This window comes from Dermacentor albipictus, chromosome 9 (genome assembly GCF_038994185.2).
Source record: "Dermacentor albipictus isolate Rhodes 1998 colony chromosome 9, USDA_Dalb.pri_finalv2, whole genome shotgun sequence".
Classification (NCBI taxonomy): Eukaryota; Metazoa; Arthropoda; class Arachnida; order Ixodida; family Ixodidae; genus Dermacentor; species Dermacentor albipictus.
Window position 1 is genome coordinate 106677979 of NC_091829.1, and position 22816 is coordinate 106700794.

General features: G+C 43.5%; 1 protein-coding gene across 5 annotated transcripts in view; it reads right to left on the reverse strand.

Moving 5' to 3' along the window:
- Positions 1-2432: 2432 nt before the first annotated feature.
- LOC135907185 (phospholipid-transporting ATPase ABCA3-like) overlaps positions 2433-22816 on the reverse strand; it is a 279026-nt gene continuing 258642 nt past the window's right edge. For all 5 annotated transcript variants that reach the window (XM_065438859.1, XM_065438861.1, XM_065438860.1 and 2 more), the window contains 2 exons: positions 7321-7534; positions 2433-2747 (listed from right to left, as the gene is read on the reverse strand). In XM_065438859.1, the coding sequence (XP_065294931.1) occupies positions 2562-2747; positions 7321-7534 (400 nt within the window). In that variant the 3' untranslated portion in view covers positions 2433-2561. The remainder of the gene's footprint in view (positions 2748-7320; positions 7535-22816) is intronic.

The following is a 22816-nucleotide window of genomic DNA, read 5'->3' on the forward strand; positions in this document are numbered from 1 at the left end:
CAATGACAATACGTGTGTTCTGCTGTGGGTGTTTGCGTACCATTGACTGCTGTTTGCAGGTGTTGCAAGGATGGATGGAGCGAGAGATTGTGCGCGAAACTTGAAACAATTATTTGCTGCTTTATCAGAATGTTTAGTTGCCGCCCAGGAAGGTAATATAATTATGATAACTGTCATTTAAATGCTAACTAAAGAGAACACAAAACATCGGCGCGTTTAATTAGCCTCTCTGCTGACGGCATGTTTATTTGGTGTTTTTTAAGGAAATATATTATTTGGTGAATACCTTGAATGCCTTAGACTCGGCAAAAGAAAAAAAAAGACATCAATGGAACAAGAGGTTTATTAGCGCAAAGTAATATCGCCCAAGACGAATACAGTCCGTAAAGAAACGTGCAGTTGAAATAAAAACGAAAAGCCGTAAAAGCTACGCGCGGTAAGATACTAGTAAATATTACGCGAAGATCGTCGCACTGCAGAATTGGCATACAACGCGGCACTTGCCACAACAGCAGCTGAATCACCGAAATGTAATGTGCTAAAAAATCACATCGAAACTCCTCTGGGAGTAGTCTAAGTGCGCCACCTAAACATTGTGCTTCTTGCTCATCTTCAAGCAGTCCGGTGTCAGTCTCTAAGTTTTGAAACTTGATCTGACCAGTATAAACCCCATCAGTTTTTATCGCTCGTTATAAACTTTATCGAACTGTATCTGGTCTTCCCCAACCCTTACCGGCTGTTGTCAACCTAATCAGACTTGATCCGAATTTTATCAACCGTTATACGTCAGTATCGATCTTATCACTATGGATTTTACCCTTATCAGCCAATAACCGTTTGTATTGACCTTAAAGGACATGATGCGACCGTTATCAACTCTTAACGGTGCTTATTAAGCTTTTCAGGACTGCACCGATGATTATAAGCACTTATTTCTCTCGAGCTCCTCATCCATAGGCGTCGAACTATTATCAACCATGATGAGACCCCTTTCACCACTCTCCACTCCTTATCATCCTTATAATCTGGCCACGGTGGCCACATCTAAGTGGGGTCGAAATTCAAAAACACCCGTATACTTAGATTTAGATGCGCATCAAAGAACTGCAGGAGATACAATTTAATCCGGAGTCCCCCAGGCTGCATGGTGTGCCTCGTAATCAGATAAAGGTATTCGCATGTGAAACCGCCTAAACTTTTAGTCATCGTCACAAACTGATTGACTGGTGTTCTGTTTGCTTTGCACGACGTGCAACGCATGAACCCTCAAAGATAGATACCATTTCGGTCAATGACTGAACGCCCCAACGGAAGGCGCAAAGAGGGACCTCCGGAACGCATCGGGGTTTTGGCGTGTGTGGCATTAAATTTGGCAGAATATGAATTTTTCTAATGTTTATACAATACTCCAAGTCGGATTTACATGTGGTCCTAGAGATGGATTTTATTACACCGTCACCAAACCTTCCAGCAAAGCTTTCATGGTAACAGTTATCCTTAGAGATTGGTTTTGCGCCACCTGTACAACAGATTCGCATGGTTCAGACATATTATGTTCTTTTTTTTGTAGTCGGGTTTACAGGATTAGGACAATAGCGCATAGCGTCCAAATCACAAAAAAGGAACGTTAATCATATGCCCCGTATTCTAGCTTCCGGTTGCTTTGCTGTCAATTGCACGTGCTTCTTGGACATCTCCGAATCATACTAAGTTTTCACATGCTTGGGGGAACAAGTGACAGCTTCAGCCACCTTGGAGACAACTTGACTGTAGGTCCTTGACAATATTTGAGCAGCGCCTGCGCGACCATATCGCATGCACAGCCATTTGCGCACATGTAAAAAAAGCCACTTCCATCTTGATTCTTCAGTGGGTAAGGCGAAAACGCAAGAACCAGAGCGTAAACCATGCGTCTCGAATACTTGTTCCTGTTCTGTATACTCATACCGCAGCGATGAAAGAAGTCTTGTTGTTGTGCCTTGCCCCCGATAATTTCTGGCCTGAGCGTACGAGTGTTAGCAAGTGTGCGAATTGTTACTTTGTTGTAATGTGGAATTGAATCCCAGTCATTTCACTGCTTAAAGGCTCCAAATGCTGATAGACAGCCAGCAGGCTATTAGAAAGGATTTGGCAGAGGTTAAAAAGCGGCTGGAGGACACCACGAAAAGTGCAAAATTCTCGGCGTGAATAAACACACTAGAAAGAAATGTAAGATAAATAGCACAAAATGTGGATGCTTTTCAAATCCTTAAAAATTTGGTTATAAAACTTCAGGACACACTTACATTACTGCAGACCAAACTTACAAAATGAGAACGGTATCGGAGGTCGAATCTTGTGGTATTTGGCATAGATAAACGAGCAACTGAGACAGGCTGGGCTGGGATATCTTGCAATCAAGCATTGAACAAAGTATTTAGCTCAAATGATTTCACACCAGAAAATCCTTTATTGCTTAGCCCGCGAAGCAATTTGCAGAAGCTGTAGTCGGATCAACGTTGCAGCTGCCGTTGGTGACGAAAGCGCGGCAGGAGATTTTGTGCTGGAGGGTGTACCAACGTCTACCACAGTGCAAAGCCCGGAACAGGGAGGCTTCCTGGAGCTTTGGCGAAGTTCAAGAAGATGTCCTGAAGTGTGTTCTCGCCGACGAGGGCGTGTTCGAGGGGGAACGTTTTCTGGAGATGCGCCACCTTGGTGAACAGCTCACTCCATGGAATACGCTCCATTAGGTGGTAGCTAAGCAGGTTCTGGACAGAGAGAAAACACCCGTTGATGATGTACCACAAGTTGGCACCACGCGCAATAAGAGAAACAAAAAGTGCTCCACTGTCTGCAAGCCCGTCCACTATGCCTCCTAACCGCAATATAGGAGTATGTTACAAGTATTGTACGGCATCCCATACGGTTGGCTCAGATAATAAACTCGAAGTTAAAGAAAAAAAAGACAGGTCATTCGACAGGATCGTGACCAAGTCCTTGCTGCTGAAAGTGTTGTTCGGAACACTACAGAAAATCTTAATGTCCCTTACATCGAATTAGTTCAAAATAGCCGGAACTTTATTTATTGTTATTGTAAATTTCAGAATGTTAATTAGTGGCAGAACGGAGCCATATGAGACTTAAAAATCCCGTATTTTCTGCTTTATGTCTTTATTTTGCTATTCTGCGTGTCTGTCCCACACACACAGGATAGCATTGTGATCAAACACAAACGTATATGTAGATAAGCACATCTGATAAAACCGTATTGATTCCAATTTAAATATTGAAGAATAAAACCATAACCTCTATTGTTACCAGGGACACCAAGCATTACTATTCAAATATATACATGCTAGATAAGGATACCTGTTTTGCGGGAAAGACACAATTAAATTGAGGAACAAGTATGTTATAAAAGAAACTGAACAATTCAATCCAATATATGCATGTCATTCGTGCGTACCCCTTCGGAGTGACATATTAAACAGAAACCTGGGTACCTAGTTGTTTCCATGGATCATGAACATCACCGTCTGAACGCATTCATGCCGGATAAACATATTTACTCCCATTGAAAGACTCAAGAATAGAATAGCGGTCTCTTGTTGCTACCCGCGACAACAAATATTGCCGTCTGGACGCGCAAATGCTACACTTTTTCGAGTTTAAGAAATAAAGAATTTAACTTCAGTGCTGATGCGTACAAAAGACGCTGGACATCACCATCCGAACACATACATGCCATATAAGCATGTCTACTCTGACTGAAATATAGAATAAAAGAGAGATATGTGCCAATCATTTGTCGACGCTAAGGAAAACAAGGTGGACGTCGACGGATGGTAAAATGATTGGATGAATAAATGTTTACCGCGCGTCTGTGCTTTGCCTCAGTTTCGTGCTTATTATTGACTTAATTGTTATCTTAATCGTGTCGTATTTCACTCGTAATGACGTTGGCGCCCATCGGGCCTCCTTGGGCATCCTGTAACATAGCATATGCTCCCTGTATTATTCAGAAATCTCGGCAGCCATGCATCTGTGTTAGACAACGTTCCGCTTGTGTCCCAAAGCGCTGCTGAACGTCATCCGGCTCGTAGCAGGCACGGTACGTATCACGCATTTGGGCGAGTTGCACCTCGCGAGCTTCGCCCACCTTGTTGGCGTGCCTGGCGCGTGTTGAACGCAAGTCGGCACTCTCAATGGCCCGTTGAATGCGCACAACCTCGGGGTGCTGGCGAGGCCGCTCTTAGGCGTCGACAGTGCTACTTATACATGTCGGCATGTTGCTGCTGCACAATCCCTCAGGGTCGTATTATAGTTTGGCACATTAAGCGTACCAGGCAGAGGCTGGACATTTGGATACATAACGCCGGCGAAGCCGTAATTACAGAAAATTAGCTCCCAGTATAGTTTGGCGCTTTGAGCCTGCCCCATGGCGGGGCAACACTCAGCTGCTGCAGCAATGCGTGCACACGAGCACGTGGTGAGTGAGCGCTTTTAGTGTTGGGGAAGGTGCACACTCAGTTCACTCTTTTCGTTCCACACGAATTGTAGGCAGGCATGGCACCAGCCAGCCAATGCTAGCGCGCGATGCACTGGGCCTTTACGATTAGCAGTCCCTGACAGTCCTGGCTTGCTGGCTTGCTTGGAACAGCTGTCAGCTGTTGTGGCGCATTCGAGTTTGCTCGGAGAGCTTCGAAAACTCCGCCCACTAGTCTGAGAGTTGGCGGAAACGCGTTTTAATTTTTTCACCCCCGGCCGGAAGTTCTGACTGCACTGTTGGAGCCAGTGTATCGCAGATTCAGCATATTTTCGCTCGGACAAGCGCAAACAGCGAGCAGATGAAGGCTGAAAATGCTTCAACGTCTATGCTTAGCGATCTATTAGACAAACTGAGGGATATGTGAGGAAAACTTATTACCTCCCCCGGCCCCCTCCCCCAAAGTGAGCCGAAACATTAATTAAGGCAGGCCTGAAAAACGAGTCCAACAATTAGCAAAATATTTCGAAATAACCCCGACAGAATATAAACAGGCACAACACAGTGCAGCAGGGGGCATGCTATCGTGGCTGATTCGAGAGCCTCCGGAAACCCAAGGACCATAACGACAGCTTTGGTCGGCACAGCCTGCACCAGCACAGTAGAGGCCGCTGCAGGAGCCTGGGCGATAAAGACACTGCAGGGAGAAGACATGACTGCCTACATCCTCACAGGATCCCAGGCGGCATGCCGACTATTCCTTCACAGTAGGGTCTATAGCACCGCCCTTAACATCTTTGGCAATTGACTAATGCAAGCACACCACATTGTATGGTGTCCGGGCATCTTGGCGTCTCTGGCAACACAAGGGCGCATGTTCGCGAAACTTCAATCCGAAGAAGAATAGGCATCTCAATTGAAAACAACAATCACGAGCAAGCAATAATACTTGCTTGCGATGTCTTAGAACATCAACGTCGTTCACGCCAAGAACTTGCCACTCAAAACCCGCTATAACAGTGGAGAAGGTTCGGCTATACAGAAAAATCCAGACAAACACCTACACATATCTGGAGTGGTGGCACGTCATCTGGTTAACCAGATGTGCCTGTCAATGCCCCTGGTGTGGGGCAAGGTCGTCATTGTCCCATCTGACATGAAAGTGCAAATCAGCGCCAATACATTCAGATTCACACTAATTAGCACAAAATATTTTAGGGAGCGTTCGACAGCCGGCATTCTTGCTCGGACGGACTTGGAGATTCAAGTGAGCCTCCTCGACCAGGCACGACGCGTGGTGGTGGCCGCTGGAGACCTGTATTGATTACGCACCCTACGGGCCTTTAAACTCGATTTTTCAAGAATAAAGGTTTATCTCCCTCTCTCTCGCCTGTTTTGCTGTCTAGGAACAAAAGCCCCTATTTTCCCATCTTTCCATCTTTAATATAACAAACGATGTCTACATCTTGAATCTGGTGGCACAAAATCCAAGAATAAAGGCCCGACACATTCCCAGTGACACAATTTTCTCCGGCGTTTGGCTTGAACGATGTTCCTACAGCAGAGTAGCCGGATTATCTTCCCATATGACGATTGACTTCCCAGGGACCCAGGTTGGCGGGAAAAACATAATAATTGCGGCATTACGCATCTCACGATCAGTATCGACGGCAATGCGCTTCAATTAAATCAACGCAGCGACACTAGGTATCGCCTCCATCAAAACGAGTTATGTATGAAGAATGTGATGCAGCTGGACTCCTCTTCCACGCTTTCCAAAGAATGCTCGGTGCGATACAACACTGCGGCCGCGAAGCCTCCACGTGGCCTCGTTAAGGAATGGCGTGCCTGTGTGTGGGAACGCCAAGAGACGTGTCATGCTGCCACCGTGATTCTCGCTCGCCCTGTTTTGTGCACACGCTGCGCCATCAAGTGGCAATACTGAGAAGGCCGCACATGGTCTCCGAGACGAGAAGCACGATGTTCCTGTGCCTGAGTTATAACGCCGAGCTATAGCTCTCTATTATCTGCGTCCGCTGGTAATAGAAAGTTAAAGCTCGGCAAACCAGCGGGCTAGCAGACCCAGAGGGCAAGCGTAGGCGCCAATGCGCATCTCGTACCATGCATGCGCACTGCCGTATACGCTGGCCCGCTGGGACCGCTTTCCCGCTGACTCACTGTGTTATATCTCCCTGATGGTTCCGTCACTCGCCGCCCACACTGAAGCTCATACGTAATGATCCAAGTCGGTGAGAGGTTCTTTGAAGAGCGGCACATACGCAGCGCATTAGGGGCGCAGCCTACTAATGTGTCGTGTTGCTCTCTTTGACGAACTCTTCTCACAGGGTTTCAATTACGCGTAGAATAGGAGAAACCTTAACGACCTTTTTTGTTATTGTACAGCGGCACATCAATAGTTGCGCGTACCCAGACACACAAGCTGTGGTCAAAGACGTTCGTTGGAGACTAGCACCGACCGGGTGGCACATACTCAGTACTAGAAGTAGGCGCCAGAGGGTTTTTTCGAAGAGCGGTACCTCCCCAATCGCACGTCCATAGTGACTCATGCGGCAATGAAAGATGTTCGTTTATGAGTGGTACACATGCTGCCACCTATTCAGTGACGCAATTGTTTCTGGTATTTGTATTCGAACGTTGTTACCACACCACAGCAAACCGATTCGTTACACATTCCGTCACTGACTGCCCAGTGACCCTGGTAGACGGGAGACCGGTTAGATAGAAACATAGACGTATTTAGGTGCATGGACCTGAATATAGACAGATTGATACATAGTCCCCCAAAGTACATGACGTACCCCCAGAATTCTAACGCATTATTATAACCTGTGTACCTTCTGCACGTCCTTGAGTTGAATGCCGGGAAACAGTTCATGCACAGCTTGCATGAGCTTGACTCCATCAACAGCGACGGTGGGTTCGAGAAAGAACTCCACTCGGTAGCCCTGACCGAACTTCTCCCGCAGGTGTTGCAGCGTGCCCAGGCACATCATTTGGCCGTTGACCATGATGGTGAGTCGGTCGCAAGAAAGCTCGCATTCCTCCATGCTGCATGTTGTTGACATTTGTGCGGAGCAAAGTATTAGAAGAAACGTGAATTTTACAATTAAAAGACGATTTAGCTCGATGTTATCTGCGACTTTCCTATTCAAGTTAACGTAGAACGTGGAAGTAAGGAAGTAATCTTGCGAGAAAACTGCTTCACCAAGTGGAATATCGTGTTGCATTTCAGAGAAAAATTTTATTTGGGCAATTATAGAAGGCAGTGTGTATATATATATATATATATATATATATATATATATACACACCCAGTTGAAAAAGACAACAGGAATTTCCGTCGCAACTACATTAATTTCTGTTGCGGCTACAGAAATTGATTTTGTTCGACAGAAGTTCCTTACATTTCCGTAGTTTCGATAGACATTTTTGACGTTACGAAACAAATTCTGATGTCGCAACAACTTTCTATCGCAACAGCGATTCTGACGTCGCAACAGGAACTGTCTGTCGGGCCTACACATTTTCTTTCGTAGCATTAGAAATGGGCCACTTTCTGTTGCAGCGACATAAGTTTTGATGTCGCGACAGAAGCGCTTTCCGTCACGGTGTTCCAAAATTGTGTGTCAGTTTCGCATCGGTGGTGTACGCTACTTTTCTCTTGCGCGGTATTTAATCGTGCTTCTCTGAAGCTGGCAATGCTGATAACGCCGACACCGGTATTAAAGTCGACGTGGCCAATGGTTATAATTGTGCCGTGACGAGGAGGCACCAGGACCGCCCTACCGGCCTCCTCAAATTCGACCGCTGACCAAAATAATACCACCTGCGGGAATGTGTGCGTATCCGTTTTCTTTTATTTGGTAAGATGTGGCACACATGCCTGTGGACTTACATGTGCCGTTACACTGAAACATTAGTTAATTTGCCCGAAATACTGCATAAGCTTTTGCGAAGTGAAACAGAATTTTTGGGTTGTTCCACGACGTTGCATGAAAAGCTGTCTCGCTAGAGCCTAATTATTCTGGGACAGCGCTGACGTGAGAAGCCAGTATGCTTTCATAATGAACACGCATCCGCGAATGTTTATGTAGCTGTTTTGCATTGAACGCACGAAATATATGAGCACTTATAAGTGTAAAGAGCGAGAGACAACTGTCGAAATTAGCAGTAACAACCCTAATAGTGTCGCCGGCCGCCATTGTGTATTTCTGAATTTCTTATTTATTATGGATATCGTATAGCAAAATCGATGTTCTAGCACTCCACGATGTACCTGTCGAGGGAAACAACACTTTTGCTCTTCTAGAGGATCGGCAGTTGACGCGACGGAGGGAAAGTGCACCTTAACTCTTAAAATGCAAATGTAAACATTAACGCAGACAGAGATTTTTACTGTTGACTTAGCCAAAATGTACACAGAGACATGTTCTACGTGGTGCAGTGGTAAGGAGCTGCGCTCGGGATCATGAAGTCAGAAGTTTGAATCCGCGGTGGAGAACTTTAATTTTTCTTTTTCTGTACTAACAAATTTACATAGCCATAAATAGGTCTCTGTCAATTTTTAATTAAATATTGATCAAGTACTACAGAACTTTCGGCTACAGCACATCACAGTTCAGATAACAGAACTAAAATACGACAGTCTGAAATTTCCTGTTGTGTTTTTAACACACACACACACACACACACACACACACACACACACACACACACACACACACACACACACACACACACACACACACACACACACACACACACACACACACAAACACACACACACACAAACACACACACACACACACACACACACACACACACACACACACACACACACACACACACACGCACGCACGCACGCACGCACACACACACACACTTGACGTCCTGAGCACGTCCTCAAAAGGTACAAACGTCCTCGTCCGTTGTGTGTCATTCTGAGGATGTCCTGCGGACGTCATGAAAGGGTACAGGCGTTCTCGTCCATTCTGCGTCGTTCTGAAGATGTCCTGAGGATATCAGTCACAGGATTATCCTAGAATTGCCATCAAAAGGATGTCTTCAGGATAACAAATAAGTTAATCACTTGGAAAGCTGCTAGTTGTGAAAATAAAGGTTGTTTAATTGTTGATTTATTACGAAATACAATTAAAAATATCTGGTTATGTATAAAAGGTTGTGAAGTTACGATGGTAACCTAATTATGACGTTTTGCCTAAACTGAAAGAACATCGGCATAAGTCGTCAATGCAATTTAGGTAAATGAGCTATTTTTCTTAGCCATCTCCCTTGCGGACTGCTCGGCAAAAAAATAAGTAATAGGCGTTGCATCAACAAAATTGTGTTCAGAATCGCCACCCCCGCGTTTTTTTTCGCCGCTGGCAACACGGATGAAGTCAAGCCAAGCCCGCTTGATCAAAAGGGGCGCTCGATCAAAAAGATGGCACAGTGCGAAGCGGTCGCTGATGTTGAAGTCATGACAGCAGAAAATGATCTGGAGCCAGATGTGAATGCCGGTGAGTGCTGCCCAGCCTTCTGAAAGCCGTGGTGTTGTGCTCGTGATGGAAGAAGGCAGTGAACAACAGTTTCGCCGGGAACGAAAACGTTGCGTTCATGCGCGTGTTCATTTCCTAAGAGACGTTCATAATGACTTCGCAGCGCCGGCGTGCAGCGCCTCACATGCAACGGAGCCCACACATGCACGTCTTTCGTGTCCGGCGCAGATGACAGTGGTCTCGTGGAGAATCAGCGTGAAATGAATTTGGATGATAGGGAGATTGCGCAATCTCATGGGTTGAGTAGAGAGCTAGTCCGTTTTGTTCATGACGATGTGCAAGTGGTTTGTCAGCATGGCGTAGTGGACACTGAGTTAGTGAGTGACCTAGTCAGCGGTTCTTTACCTGATGGCGACCTGGACTTGTCACCTTCGACCATTTTGTTGCAACACGAACAACGCCAACTCCAAAGCAATGTTGCAAAAAGCACGCAGGACTCCGAATCTGATAGTGGCGACAGCAATGTGTTGACCATATGGCAGATGTTGCAAGCTTGGGCTGTTGAATCGCGCTGCCCTCAGGCCTTGGTCACGTCACTGTTGGCAGTTCTGCGAAGCCACAGTTGCCTTTCGTCACTACCGCAGTCTGCTAGAGCGCTTTTGCAAACTCCAAAAAGGGTCCTTAACATCAAAAAGCTAAGAGGAGGGTAATTTGACCATTTTAGCCTAGAGGCAAGACTGTGGCAAACACTTCTTGGCCGTGAGCACTTGCCTGCTGAGCTTCGTCTTAGCTTTATAACTGATGGTCTGCCACTAGCCAAGAGTTCAAGAGACCAATTCTGGATCTTCCTCGGCCGCATCCAAAATTTTGAAGATGGAGAACCATTCGTTGTGAGTGATTTTCGGTAAAACCCAACCGCAAGTTGCAAATGAGTTCTTCCAGTGCTTTGTTGAGGAAACCAAAGAACTGCTGGTGGAAAGCCTTTCTGCTCATGATGCATCAGTTCCTGTGAAGCTGCATAGTATACCTTGTGATCCAGCTGCTAAAGCCTTTGTCTTTTATATCAGGAGCCACACAGGATATTTCAGCTTCCCAAAATGCACCGTCAAGGGAATGTATAGAGCAGGAAGAGTTTTTTTCCCGACTTCTTTTGCTAGCACCCTCCATAATGATAACAGTTTTCGCAACCGGAGTCAGGAGCAACACCACACAACACGCAGTATTTTGGAGGAACTCCCAACAGATATGATAAAGAATGTGCCTTTGGACTACATGCACCTTGTCTGCTTAGGTGTCATGCAAAAACTCCTTGTTCTGTGGGTGCGCGGGCTGAAAGAAGTGAGACTTGGCTCTAAAGCTTGAAGTGAATTCTCTGAGAGCAGCATTAAGCTTGCAAAATTCATTCCTTCTGATTTTAATAGGAAGCCACGAAGTCTTTACTGTTCGAAATTCGAAATTTATTTCATCATTCATCATTAGTACAGAAGGAGGTCCCGGAGTTACAAGAACTGTCAGGGGGACCTCCTATTAGTAATTTAACATTGCATGAATTAATACATTTTGGCAACATAGCAACGACGGACATCAGTCTTGTGGCGCTAGATCGCTGGAAGGCAACTGAACCTCGCTTCTTCTTACTATACGCAGGGCCTTTAGTGTTGTCTCCTAAAATCTCGTCCCACATGTATGAGAATTTCCTTACACTGCATGTGGCCATTACAATACGAGCCTCACCTAATTCAAGTGCAAGTGAGGTTAGTTGTGTAGGTGACACGTTAGGCATTTTTGTTAGAAGCTTCATCGACATTAATGGACAAGAGAAAGTGTAGCGCTATGTCCATGGCTTAAGCCACATTGCATGTGATGTGTTGCAGCTAGGTCCCCTGGATGCTTGGAGTGCATTTCCATTTGAAAACTATATGTCAAACGTCAAAAGAATGATACGAAAACCTGACCATCGCCTTGAGAAGCTCTGCAATAGATTGTCAGAGCAAGGAAATGTTCCAAACAGAAATTTGGTACCATCATAAGGTCTATTTTCTGTAGAGCATAACTGCGGTCCATTGATTCTGCCGTTCCAAGGCACACTGTTTAATGTGGCCACATTACCTGGTAATGTTGTACTGGCAGCTGGCAAGAACAGCTGCTGTACACTAAATAATGGAACAATTATTATTGTGGAGAACTTTGTGCATGATAAATCACGCACATCCTTTGTGATAGGAAGAGAGTTCCTCCAAAGGAGAGACTTGTATACAAAACCTTGCCAATCAAGAATGCTTGGGATTTGTATTGTATCTCAGTGTTCTCGCTTGCGGTCCTGGCCAGTTCGGAGTATACTTCAGAAATGCCTGAGAGTGTTGTTCAAGAGAAAAAATATTATTTTTCCACTCTTACATGCTGTTGTTCCGTGATAGTTGTCATGTTGCTGTACAGGTGTTACAATTTGATTTGTCCTCATTAGTGTAACTGTTTTTGGAAATAAACTAAGTTTCTTTCTTTTTTTGCAAAGTGGCCTCTACATAGTAGTAAAATTTCCTGAAGAAGATGATGCTGTTGCCATTATACATAAAAACTGCATTGATGGCAACAGCTCTATGTGGCCTCCACAAACAAAATACATAAAAAGCTTGTGAAAAGCTGGGGCCATGCCTGGAAGTGACTCGAAGAGTCTGCCTTGTGAAGTGGTTGAGGCATTTTAATTATTTATTATTTTGTCCCTTTTATACATGCAGGCTGCAGTTGTATTGCAATGTTTCTCTACTATTCGAACATGTAGAATTTTCTTGTGTGCTTGATTAAACACGTAAATTCACTAATTCTGCATGTGACTTGCAGTATGTTGCATTCTGTTCTAAAGCCCCACCTCTTCATGATAGAACCTATAGGTTATACCAAAGCTTCAGATCAAGTGAGTGAAAGGCGAATGTTGAGCTTGCAAATTAAATGTCGGCCACAATGTCTTCAGGGAGAACATGCTGTTTTTTAAGCGTCTTCTACATGCTTGTTCAGATAATTTTAATAGAAAGTCTTAAAAATAACTATGGCAGCTATGACTTCAAACTATTCCTGTTTTTTTTTCAAATTGGCCATTAGCCATCTGTGATAGGTCAAAATGTCTCAGAATCTGCCCATATTTTTGTGGCGCCCACCCATATGGGCGAAACCCGAACATTTCTGACCTATCAGAGAGGGCTAATGACCAATTTGGAATAAAAACATAGCGGAATAGTTTAGGTTGTAGGGCCTTTTATGTGGACAACTGTACAAGTGAGTGCCCACACTGGTTGGGGCATGTGGCTGTACTGCATTTAACCACAGCAGACTAAACGTATCTGTTGCTGAATGTTCTTATCAAAAGAATAGGAGCATCTCTATTCACATAGGAAATGTTACTTCTGACGTCTTTGCACGTCGGCCTACTTTGCAGCAAAGTAGGCCGTAGTCGATCGTTGCAATAATAGTTCAGCATGCTATTCCCATACAGTACTACACAATGCTGCTTACAGCGCAAGGGATGCCGTCCATATCTCCTGTATTCCATTGGTACCAGTACGGAGAAGTTGGGGTAAAATGCTTTTATAGGTCAAAGCAGATTATTGACCATGTGGGACCAGAATGAACACCTTAGTTAGATGAGGCTTTAACTGCTGTGATTTTATTTTAAACGATGCTTGTATTTTAATTCTTGCGTGTATTCAAATAAAATTTGCAAATTATTGCTGCCCATTTATTTATAGTTATGCCATATTTGTTTTTCATTTTCACCTTAATTTTCTACTCATATGAAAAATCAATTTAGCATAGGCGAAATTATACTTAATTGAAGTGTAGAAATAACACAGTAAAGGGACATGAAAATGAACAAAAAGGTAACTGCTGTTTGTGGCAGGAGGAGGAGGAGGAGGAGGAACTTTAGAATTGCAGAAATTGTTGCGCGGTTTATTCCTGGGTGGTTCCGTTTGACAGGGCTCCACTGGCGATCGCGGCAGTGGCAAGTAGCCTTTTAGAATGCATATGCAGTTTGAGTACATTTGAAGTTCCAGTGATGTCCTGTATTTTTAAAGCCAGTGCAGAATAATGTCGCCAATTTCAGCCAATTACGGTGATGCTGTACGGGGCCTTAGAAAAGCTGAATGGAACTCAGACATAATAAGTGCAAGTGAATGTGGCACAGGAAAAAGGAAAAAGAAAAGGGGGCATTACAGTGACGAAGACGAGATGCCACTCCCGCAACCACCACAGTCTACGCAGAAAAGTATGCACTTTTTCAGCTATCTGTAAAGAGGTGACAAAGATGTCATGGTCTCCATATTGGAGGGTTACTAGACTTGTGAAATACTGTTTACTAGTCTGCTATGCCTGACATTCATCAGCGATGCTCTATATTGCCAGTGGAAATATAGCCAGACGTTGGCACACTGGACACGTGTCCCCCCTCCCTTTCTCTAATGAACTGTTACACCTAGAGTGCTCAGGGAATTGTGTCATGTTCTCATGCAGGAGCAACACATTGTATTACAGAAAGATATGCAAGGATGGAACCGTCAAGTATTTTGACTATTTCACAGCCTTCGGCATGTAATTGTATGGTTTCTTGCATGCATTTATGGTGCATGAATGAAGTTGCTAATTTTATAATGTAGTTTAAACGTTTCATTGTTAACTCAAAAGAAGCTGCTGATTGCATTCGCACAATTTTTGGTAACTGCAAATAACTCTGATAATTCTTGCATCACTTGTTTTGCTATGCAGGTGCAATAAGTTATGTGCAGGCCACTAAGCCACATTTAGGTTTTACTTGTTGCTTGAAAGAGTTGTGGCATGTCATTTGCTCGTTCGCTGCCTATTCGCACATGTTACTGTGTAACATTTGCATTCACAGCTGTCATCACAGAGAGCTTGTATCACAGCATGTAGCAAATTTTAACATCGCTGGCTGCCGGGACGTCAAGCCCACTAGCGTTTATGTAGCTGTCTGTGACCTAACGGGTCTAAATATTGAACCTGAAACATTAGTATTACAAAATGTGTTTATTCCATTAGCAAATACCGCTGTTGTGATTGCAACGAGCAGAAATCTTTCCAAGTTATACCTTATGATGTTGTGTAGAAAGAATGCCTGATACTACAAAGCGATCCGCAAAGGAGCCACTGCACTCATGGAACTTTCCACAGCACTCTGCATATAATGGCAAGACCACTAGCTTGTGTTGGGTTAGCTTGTGTGTCAGCACACAGAAAGATGAACTTTTTGATCTGGGTGAACGATATGTGCCGTCATGGGCGATGACGAAACGTCGCAGCAAAAGCAAGCCATGGTTTGCAGAAGAAGTGCGCAGATGCGTTGAAGAGAGACAACCTCTATACGCATGCCTCAAAAGAAAGTAATTGCAAGAAAGCAAGGATCAGTTCAGAAAGAATACAAAAGATATGAATAGTTTGGTTAAAAAAGTCAAATTTGCCTAGTTCCAGTTCTTGACTTGCACATCCAGGATCACCCTAAATGATTTTGGCAGTATATATGTTAAAAGATAGAATGGGTGGGTTCTCCTGCCCTCCGCTTCAACATGACGGAATTATTGTTCACTATAGTCTGGAAAAAGTGATGTGCCCTACGGCGTTTTTCAGCATGGTATTTTCTACATCTGAAAGCAGCATCTTCCGGGCCGACTATCGCCCTGACTTTATCAGTACCGAACCGATGGCAGCTGTTCTATTTGAAGAGTGAGGAATCGTGTAATTTTTAAAATGCTTGAAAGAAAACAGTGCTACTACACCAGACGGTTTACCGACGATCCTTCTCTCTTCGTGTGCTTTTTCTTTGTCAAAGTAGCTGCAGATTTTCTTCACCAAGTCATTACAGCACTGATCTTTACCTGATGAACGAAAACGTGGAAACGTGCCTATACTTAAATCGGGGCTTTTAAATACTGTTTCAAATTATGGACCAGTTTTTGACCAGTGTGACATGTAAAGGTTTAGAGCACAATTTTATACTGATATGAGTCATCTTAGTGCATGCTCATTGTTAAATACCCATCAGCATGGTTTTCGCAGTGGTTACTCGTATGTCACCCAGCTTACAGAACTCGTTCATCACTTAACGAGCGCACGGAATATAGGGCACTCTGTTGACTGTATATTTTTTTACTTCTGAAAAGCATATCACGTTGTGTCACGTTCGTTAATAGAAAAATTATCCTGGTACAACATGAATGAGAACATGTCTGTTTACGTATTTTCGGAAGTAAACAAACAAATACTCCAAGGACAACATAGGGGAAATTAATTGTATGTACTAATTGAATTAAAGAAATGATGAAAAAATGGAAACGGAGGTGGATAAAAAAACAACTTGCCGCAGGTAGGGAATGATCCCAGGTCTTCGCATTACGCATGCGATGCTCTAGCCAGTTGAGCTACCGTGGTGCCGTTTCGCCATCCACTTTCTTGGGTATTTGTTTTACTACTACAAGTAACCTTGGGAGTGTTAGCAAGTGCTACCACTCGCAAACCTTGGCGGCTGATCGGAACATCCTTTCTGCCGCAGGCGTCACGAGTATGTGATTTTTTTGGGTGAAGGGGTGCCACCTGTAAGCATCAATGTTGCCGGATTCAAGACCCTCAACGAGGGTCTGGAATCCGGCAACACCGATGCTTTCAGGTAGCATGCATGGGTTTATTGACCATTTGAGGGTCTCGAATCTGGCAAGATTGATGCCTTCAGGTAGCATGGGGGGGTTTATTGACCAGTTGCCTTCACCTAAAAAGATCACGTACTCGTGACGCCTGCAGAAGAAAGGACGTTCCACATCCGCCGCCAAGGTTTGTGGGTGTGGCGCTAGCTAACACTCCCAAGGTAAATACGGAATAAAGTGGATAGGGAAACGGCATTGCGGTGGCTCCATTGGTTAGAGTGTCACACGCATAATCCGAACACGTGGGATTGTTCCCCAGCTGTGGCAAGTTGTTTTTTCATCCACCTTCATTTCCATTAATTATATATTTCTTTAATTTAATTCGTAACTACAAGTAATTTCCCCTATGTTCTCCTTTATGCCTTTGTTTGTGGGCTTCTCATGATTATCGGGGCCCGTCAGTTCATCCCCCTTCTTCTTGTCGTTTACATATTTTGACACTTTGCGCAAATTAATACAACCTACAAACTTTTACTACATGTTCTGGCATTCAGTTATAAATTACAAGCAATTACAATTAGGAATGATAAATTAAATAAAATAAATTAAGAATGACAAGCAATTGGGCACAGCTGAAGTGATACCTTGTGTTCTTGTGCAGAAAGAATGCACGGTAGTCCTGAGTGGTCTGCACGGGAACCACTGCAGCGGAGCTTTCCACGGCGTCCTGAATATGATGGTAAGACCTCTAGTTTGTCTTCAAGTGACTGCACAAAGTTTAACCTTGTAGATTCTGTATAATTATTTTTTAAATATTTGTCCATCATCGACTAACACATATTGTGTGGCTGATTCAATTGACAAAATCAAAAACCACCACAAACAAAACAAGGTATGTGTCATGCAGGTGCCAGCGGGGCAAATCTCTAAGTCTTTGTTGGATATCTCTGAATTTTTATTTACTCAAGAAGTCACAAGCATCGTTACACAAGGGGCCAGCTCCACAAAAATTTAATATGATGGCTGCGTGGATTCAGTGTAGTCTGAGTGGTCACCTGAAGGTTGTTACTTATGCTACCGTAAGCTCACTGTCTGCGTACATATGTCGACACTTTGAGTAAGCGAATACAACCTACATACTCTCACTACATGTTCTCACATTTAATGGCAGCTTTTCTTTGCTACAAGCAGTTGGTTGTAGTTGATTGAGCCATTTATGTTGAGTTTGCAAAATTTCTCATTATGAGTCCAACGCTAAATTCATCTTATATTGCAGAAAGCAGCAGTTTAAGTTGCATCTCAACGTCCTGTAGAGGAAGTAGATTTGAACTGGTAGACTGTTCTAAAACTCACACATTTTGTAAATGTGATCATTTCATTATAATCTGCAGTTTATTGCTTCTTTTTGGTGACATTGCAGACAACGCTGAGAGTGACTTGCCAGGCTTGTGGCCGTGTGTTAGTCGAACGGCGACACCAAGCTCAGGTAAAGTATGCATGGCTAGAGAAATCAGCTCCAATACTATAGTTGTGCTGTTTTTTGAAGGCCATTACGATTGTAGGAGCCAGCCATTTGTGCATGAACATTTAGGTAGGTTTAGTGCATCATGTTCTAGTACCATGGCATGCCAATATATTTCCTTTGTTGCATCGACAGTTGTTTTTGCGAATAGGGTTGGAGAGACGCCAGGAAACCAGCGCCCATGCCCGCTCGCCTCTTACGGCTGCCTCTCTCAGGTAAGACTAAGTATGTGGATTGCACTGCTGTTACTTATCTTGCCATAACTTGCAGGATCACATGGGCTGAGCAGGGCTTCATTTCCCACTGCGGATGTAGTGTCTAGTAAGTGTATATTACTTTTAGTTGATATTAAGTAATAATTTGAATGCTAAGTTTGGCCATGCTGTGTCACACAAAAGGGTATGACTATGTGCATTGCTTTCTGGTACAGCAGAGAGTAGATTCCGTTGCAATTTAAATAGACAATACTGCTGAATGAGCTTGCAAAATGTGATTACATTCATAATGTAACCTCAACATTAGCATGCTATGCAACTGCAAACTTGTGAACTAGTGCCTTTGATGGACATTTCATTGGAAAAGAACTTTGTGCGGAAATTCACTACCATTTGCTAAATAAGTTGCAGCACCTACCTCAAGGTCCACGAGCAGGCCGGTTTCAACCGTAAATGGGCCATCTGGTAAGCAAAACTACATTCTATTAGACTGGTGTTCAAGTTTGAAATGCTTTCTGGTGCTACGTATTCTGCCTGTGCATAATGCATACCTAGATTCCTTGGGATTTTTTTAACATAATGGTTAGCATCCAAAACCATAGTTGAGTGTGACACCCTGGACAAAATTTAGGATAAAGAATAACGTACAGCGCGAAGGACAAGGACTGCGAGAGACGACATACACATCACTGTGTAGGATATCGTCTCTCAGATCCTTGCCAGCGCTATGTATGTCACCTCTCGCAGTCCTTGTCCTTCGCGCTGTACGTTACTTTGAACATGAAGTACCAACTAGCCCAAGCAACCACCCTAAAATTTAAGACTATTTTGTGCATGTATTTTTGCTGTCGCTGTGAAATAAACAATAAACTACGAGTGTGAATCATCTGAGTTTTCATTGTCAGCTTGCCTTGTCTACTACAGCTGGATGGCCTCTACCTTGCATCTCAAATTGAATGTATGCTTCATCTGCCAAACCTAGCCTATGCCTGCGGATTTCTTGATCTCGTCAGTCTGTCTGCGTAATTCTTTGCAGCTCTCGACTGCCTACTCTTCCTTTTATATGTCACCATTCATCTGGTCTACCGATTACATACATAAGACAACCTTTCCAATTTCACTTCCCCTTATTCTAAACTAGAATGTCATTTGCAATACCTTCTACATTTACACAAATTTTTTTGTTTCATTGCTCATTGCATGATTGGCTTTTTTTTTCAATTTTCTTAGCTACCAAAGTTCTAGCTCCATAGGCTAGTGCTAGTAGAATACAATTATTACTTACATTTCTTTTCGAATATGTTAGTAAGTTGCAGATTTTTTATTGCATTGTTATTGTTACCTCAATATTTGTATATTTTGAACACGAAGTCTTCAAGACCTTGCAAACAATTTTAATTAGCGTTGAGCACCAAGGGCGCCAACTTGATGCCATTACACAACAGCTATGCAGTGGGCCTTTGACAGTTTGGCCCGCAAGGGATGTGGTCCACAAACCATTCGAGGACATCGAGGCATTCGAAGAATTTGGTGCCGATATATCAACAAATGATGGCACAAGGACACGCTTGGTCTGATATTTTTTCTTTTCTTTACCTGCCGTATCATATGTGCTTGCGTATATGAAACTGACATTCCAGTGCATGTTTTACATGAATAGTGGTGCAGAGTGAAATGTAACATGGACACTAGTAGGCACGTAAAAAGACAACACACAGCGCTACTAGCAACAATGATTATTTTGAAAACCAGACTGCTTCTATACCATCAGAGTCAAGCCGACATAGATCAGGTGGAAGCACTGAGACATGCGCTATGAAAGTCACACTATCGAAATTGTCATTGCTTACGCAGGACAGCTAACTCCTTGGGAGATAACGCTATTAATGGCTTGTTAATGCAAAATTCACCAAGTATGTCAATATGCTCTGCCTCAACAATCAATAGGGTGATATCTTCTTTCTACCGAGCAATAATAATGGCGAAAACATGGTTATTGTTGGCCAGATTGATTGCTGAGGCCGAGCATATTGACGTACTTAGTGAATTTTGCATTAGCAAGTCATCAATAGTGTTGTTTCCTAAGGAGTTAAACTTCCTGCATAAGCGGTGACAACTTGTTCTGGTAGACTGTCGTGGGCCGTGAATATGGTTCGATAGTGCGACTTTCATAGTGCATGTCTCAGTGCTTCCACGTGATCTATGTCTACTTGCCACTGATGGTATATAAGCGGTCTGGTTTTGAGAACAGGTTGTTGCTAGTAGCATTGTGTATCTTTTTATGTGCCTCCTAGTGTCCATGTTACATTTAGCGCTGCATCAAAAGTATTCCTGATGATTCACCAACAAGCCCCCGCCCTCCCCCTTAATCGCTACCCATGTTTTACAGATGCAACAGTTTCATGGTCTTGGCGGCAGCAGCATAGGACCCGCAACACGGCGCAATTGAGAAATTTCGCTAAGCCAACAAGTGGTTGTGCAGTACAGTTGGCTTGGCAAAAAAGGAAATAATTTTTTTTCTGCATTGCAAGGGGCTGACACGATCCCAAGCAAGGCATTGACTGCCTGAATGTTTATATTGTCGGTAAAAAGAATCTTGGTTGAACCATTTCCTTTCTCGCTTTCAAAAGTCAAACTTGTGCGGGTTTACACACTTCGTAAATGTCACGCTGAGGAGTGTTAAACCAGCGGAGCCAAGTACTATTGTACTTGGGCGAGTTAAGATGGCTAATATGTAATTTCCTGTTGTTTCTGGATACTGTGAATGCTTTGCTTTGAGCCTGTATATACAGAATCTTGTGTAAGTAATATCCAATGCGTCTTTGAGGGGCTGTAATGGAAAATTTTCATACATGAAAAAGAAGCGATGTCGAGAGTGTAATAAAGGTGTGGCTGTGCCACTCTGGCGAAAAACTGCGAAAACAGCAGGCCAAGGATTTCAAATCTGAAGGTGAGTTTTGTATTTAGAGTATCGTGAAAAACACTCACAACATCATTATCCTACCTGAATACTTAGCATTTCAAACCGAGTGTTTTCAACCTAATGGGTTTTGTCCCCATATGACAATTTGGATGCTGTCTGGCACCCAACATAGCTGCATGTTTAGTTGCACTTTGCTGTACTTGCAATATTTATATTCTTGCATAACCATTGTCATTACCAGTGCTTATCATCACAGTATATGATTCTCTTCTAGGCTCGCTGGATGTGCACTCAGATTTCTTGGATTAAATGACTCAAAGTTCAAGTACACAGCTCAATTTCAAGAGGAATCACTTTGGTCAAGAAATATTGCTGGCCTTGGCAAGGACCAGCACAGTCATTCATAGTATTCTAGTCAGGAAACTGCACTTTGTTGAAGAAATGTTGGCTTTGGCAAATGCCATCACGGTCTTTCATAATAAACTCTAGTCATTCAGGAAATGGTGAAATTTGTCTTTGCTTTAGTACGTGCCATGACCATTATCCGTATGCATTGCCTGCTACAGGTACATTTTATAACCACGTAGATTCATTTTCGTTGGTACAGAAAAATTAAATTTTCTTGCAGCCGGAATTTCAACCATGATTCAGAAGGCAGAATGGACATTATCTGGGCACAACGTGGTGTTTCGTGTGATAGATGAAGTAGTCGATTCAATTTACAACCACACATCAGGCAATTAAGCAGCACCAAACCTTACTGTGCATACATGATGAAAACTAGCTGATCGTGAAAAGAGCTTGTGATACTTTTGTCAGATAATGCTCTGTTGGCCTTGGGTGTTTAATATATGTAAATTAGCCCTGCATATTAACCAGGAAGCCGAGGCTACGAAGGCATTCCTCTCATTAATGATCGACTTCTGGACACAGCAATATAGCAATATATGCGGCCCATAAGCATGCCTTAGTGTTATATTCTGTTAAATGCTAAACGAGGTTATTGAGTGCCAAGATTCAGCATTCAGGGAAGTCTACAGTGCACCATAATAAGTCCTCAAAACATCCTAGAAACATCCTTGGGGACTATCTGAGGGTTTTCTGAGGATGTGCCGAGGCCGGACATGAGGACCTTTCTAGGCTTTTTGCAAGGACCAGTAGAGGATGTCCTCAGGACGTTGCAATGTCCTTGCGGGGACGTACTGAGGACATACTCAGGACGTCAGTGCGTTGTCTGGACACACACACACACACACACACACACACACACACACACACACACACACACACACACACACACACACACACACACACATATATATATATATATATACATACTTGTTTATGCAAAATCGAGGAAAATTGGTAACTTTCGAAGTAGCAGGAGCTCGAAGTTCAAAACCCCCTAACTCTGCGCCCTTAAAATGGATGTGTGACTTCTGTAAACTGCATCTGTTGGAGCATCTCAGGTGAACAAAAAGGACATAATAACCTGGAGCTTCATCATCATCATCAGCACATTTTATGTCCA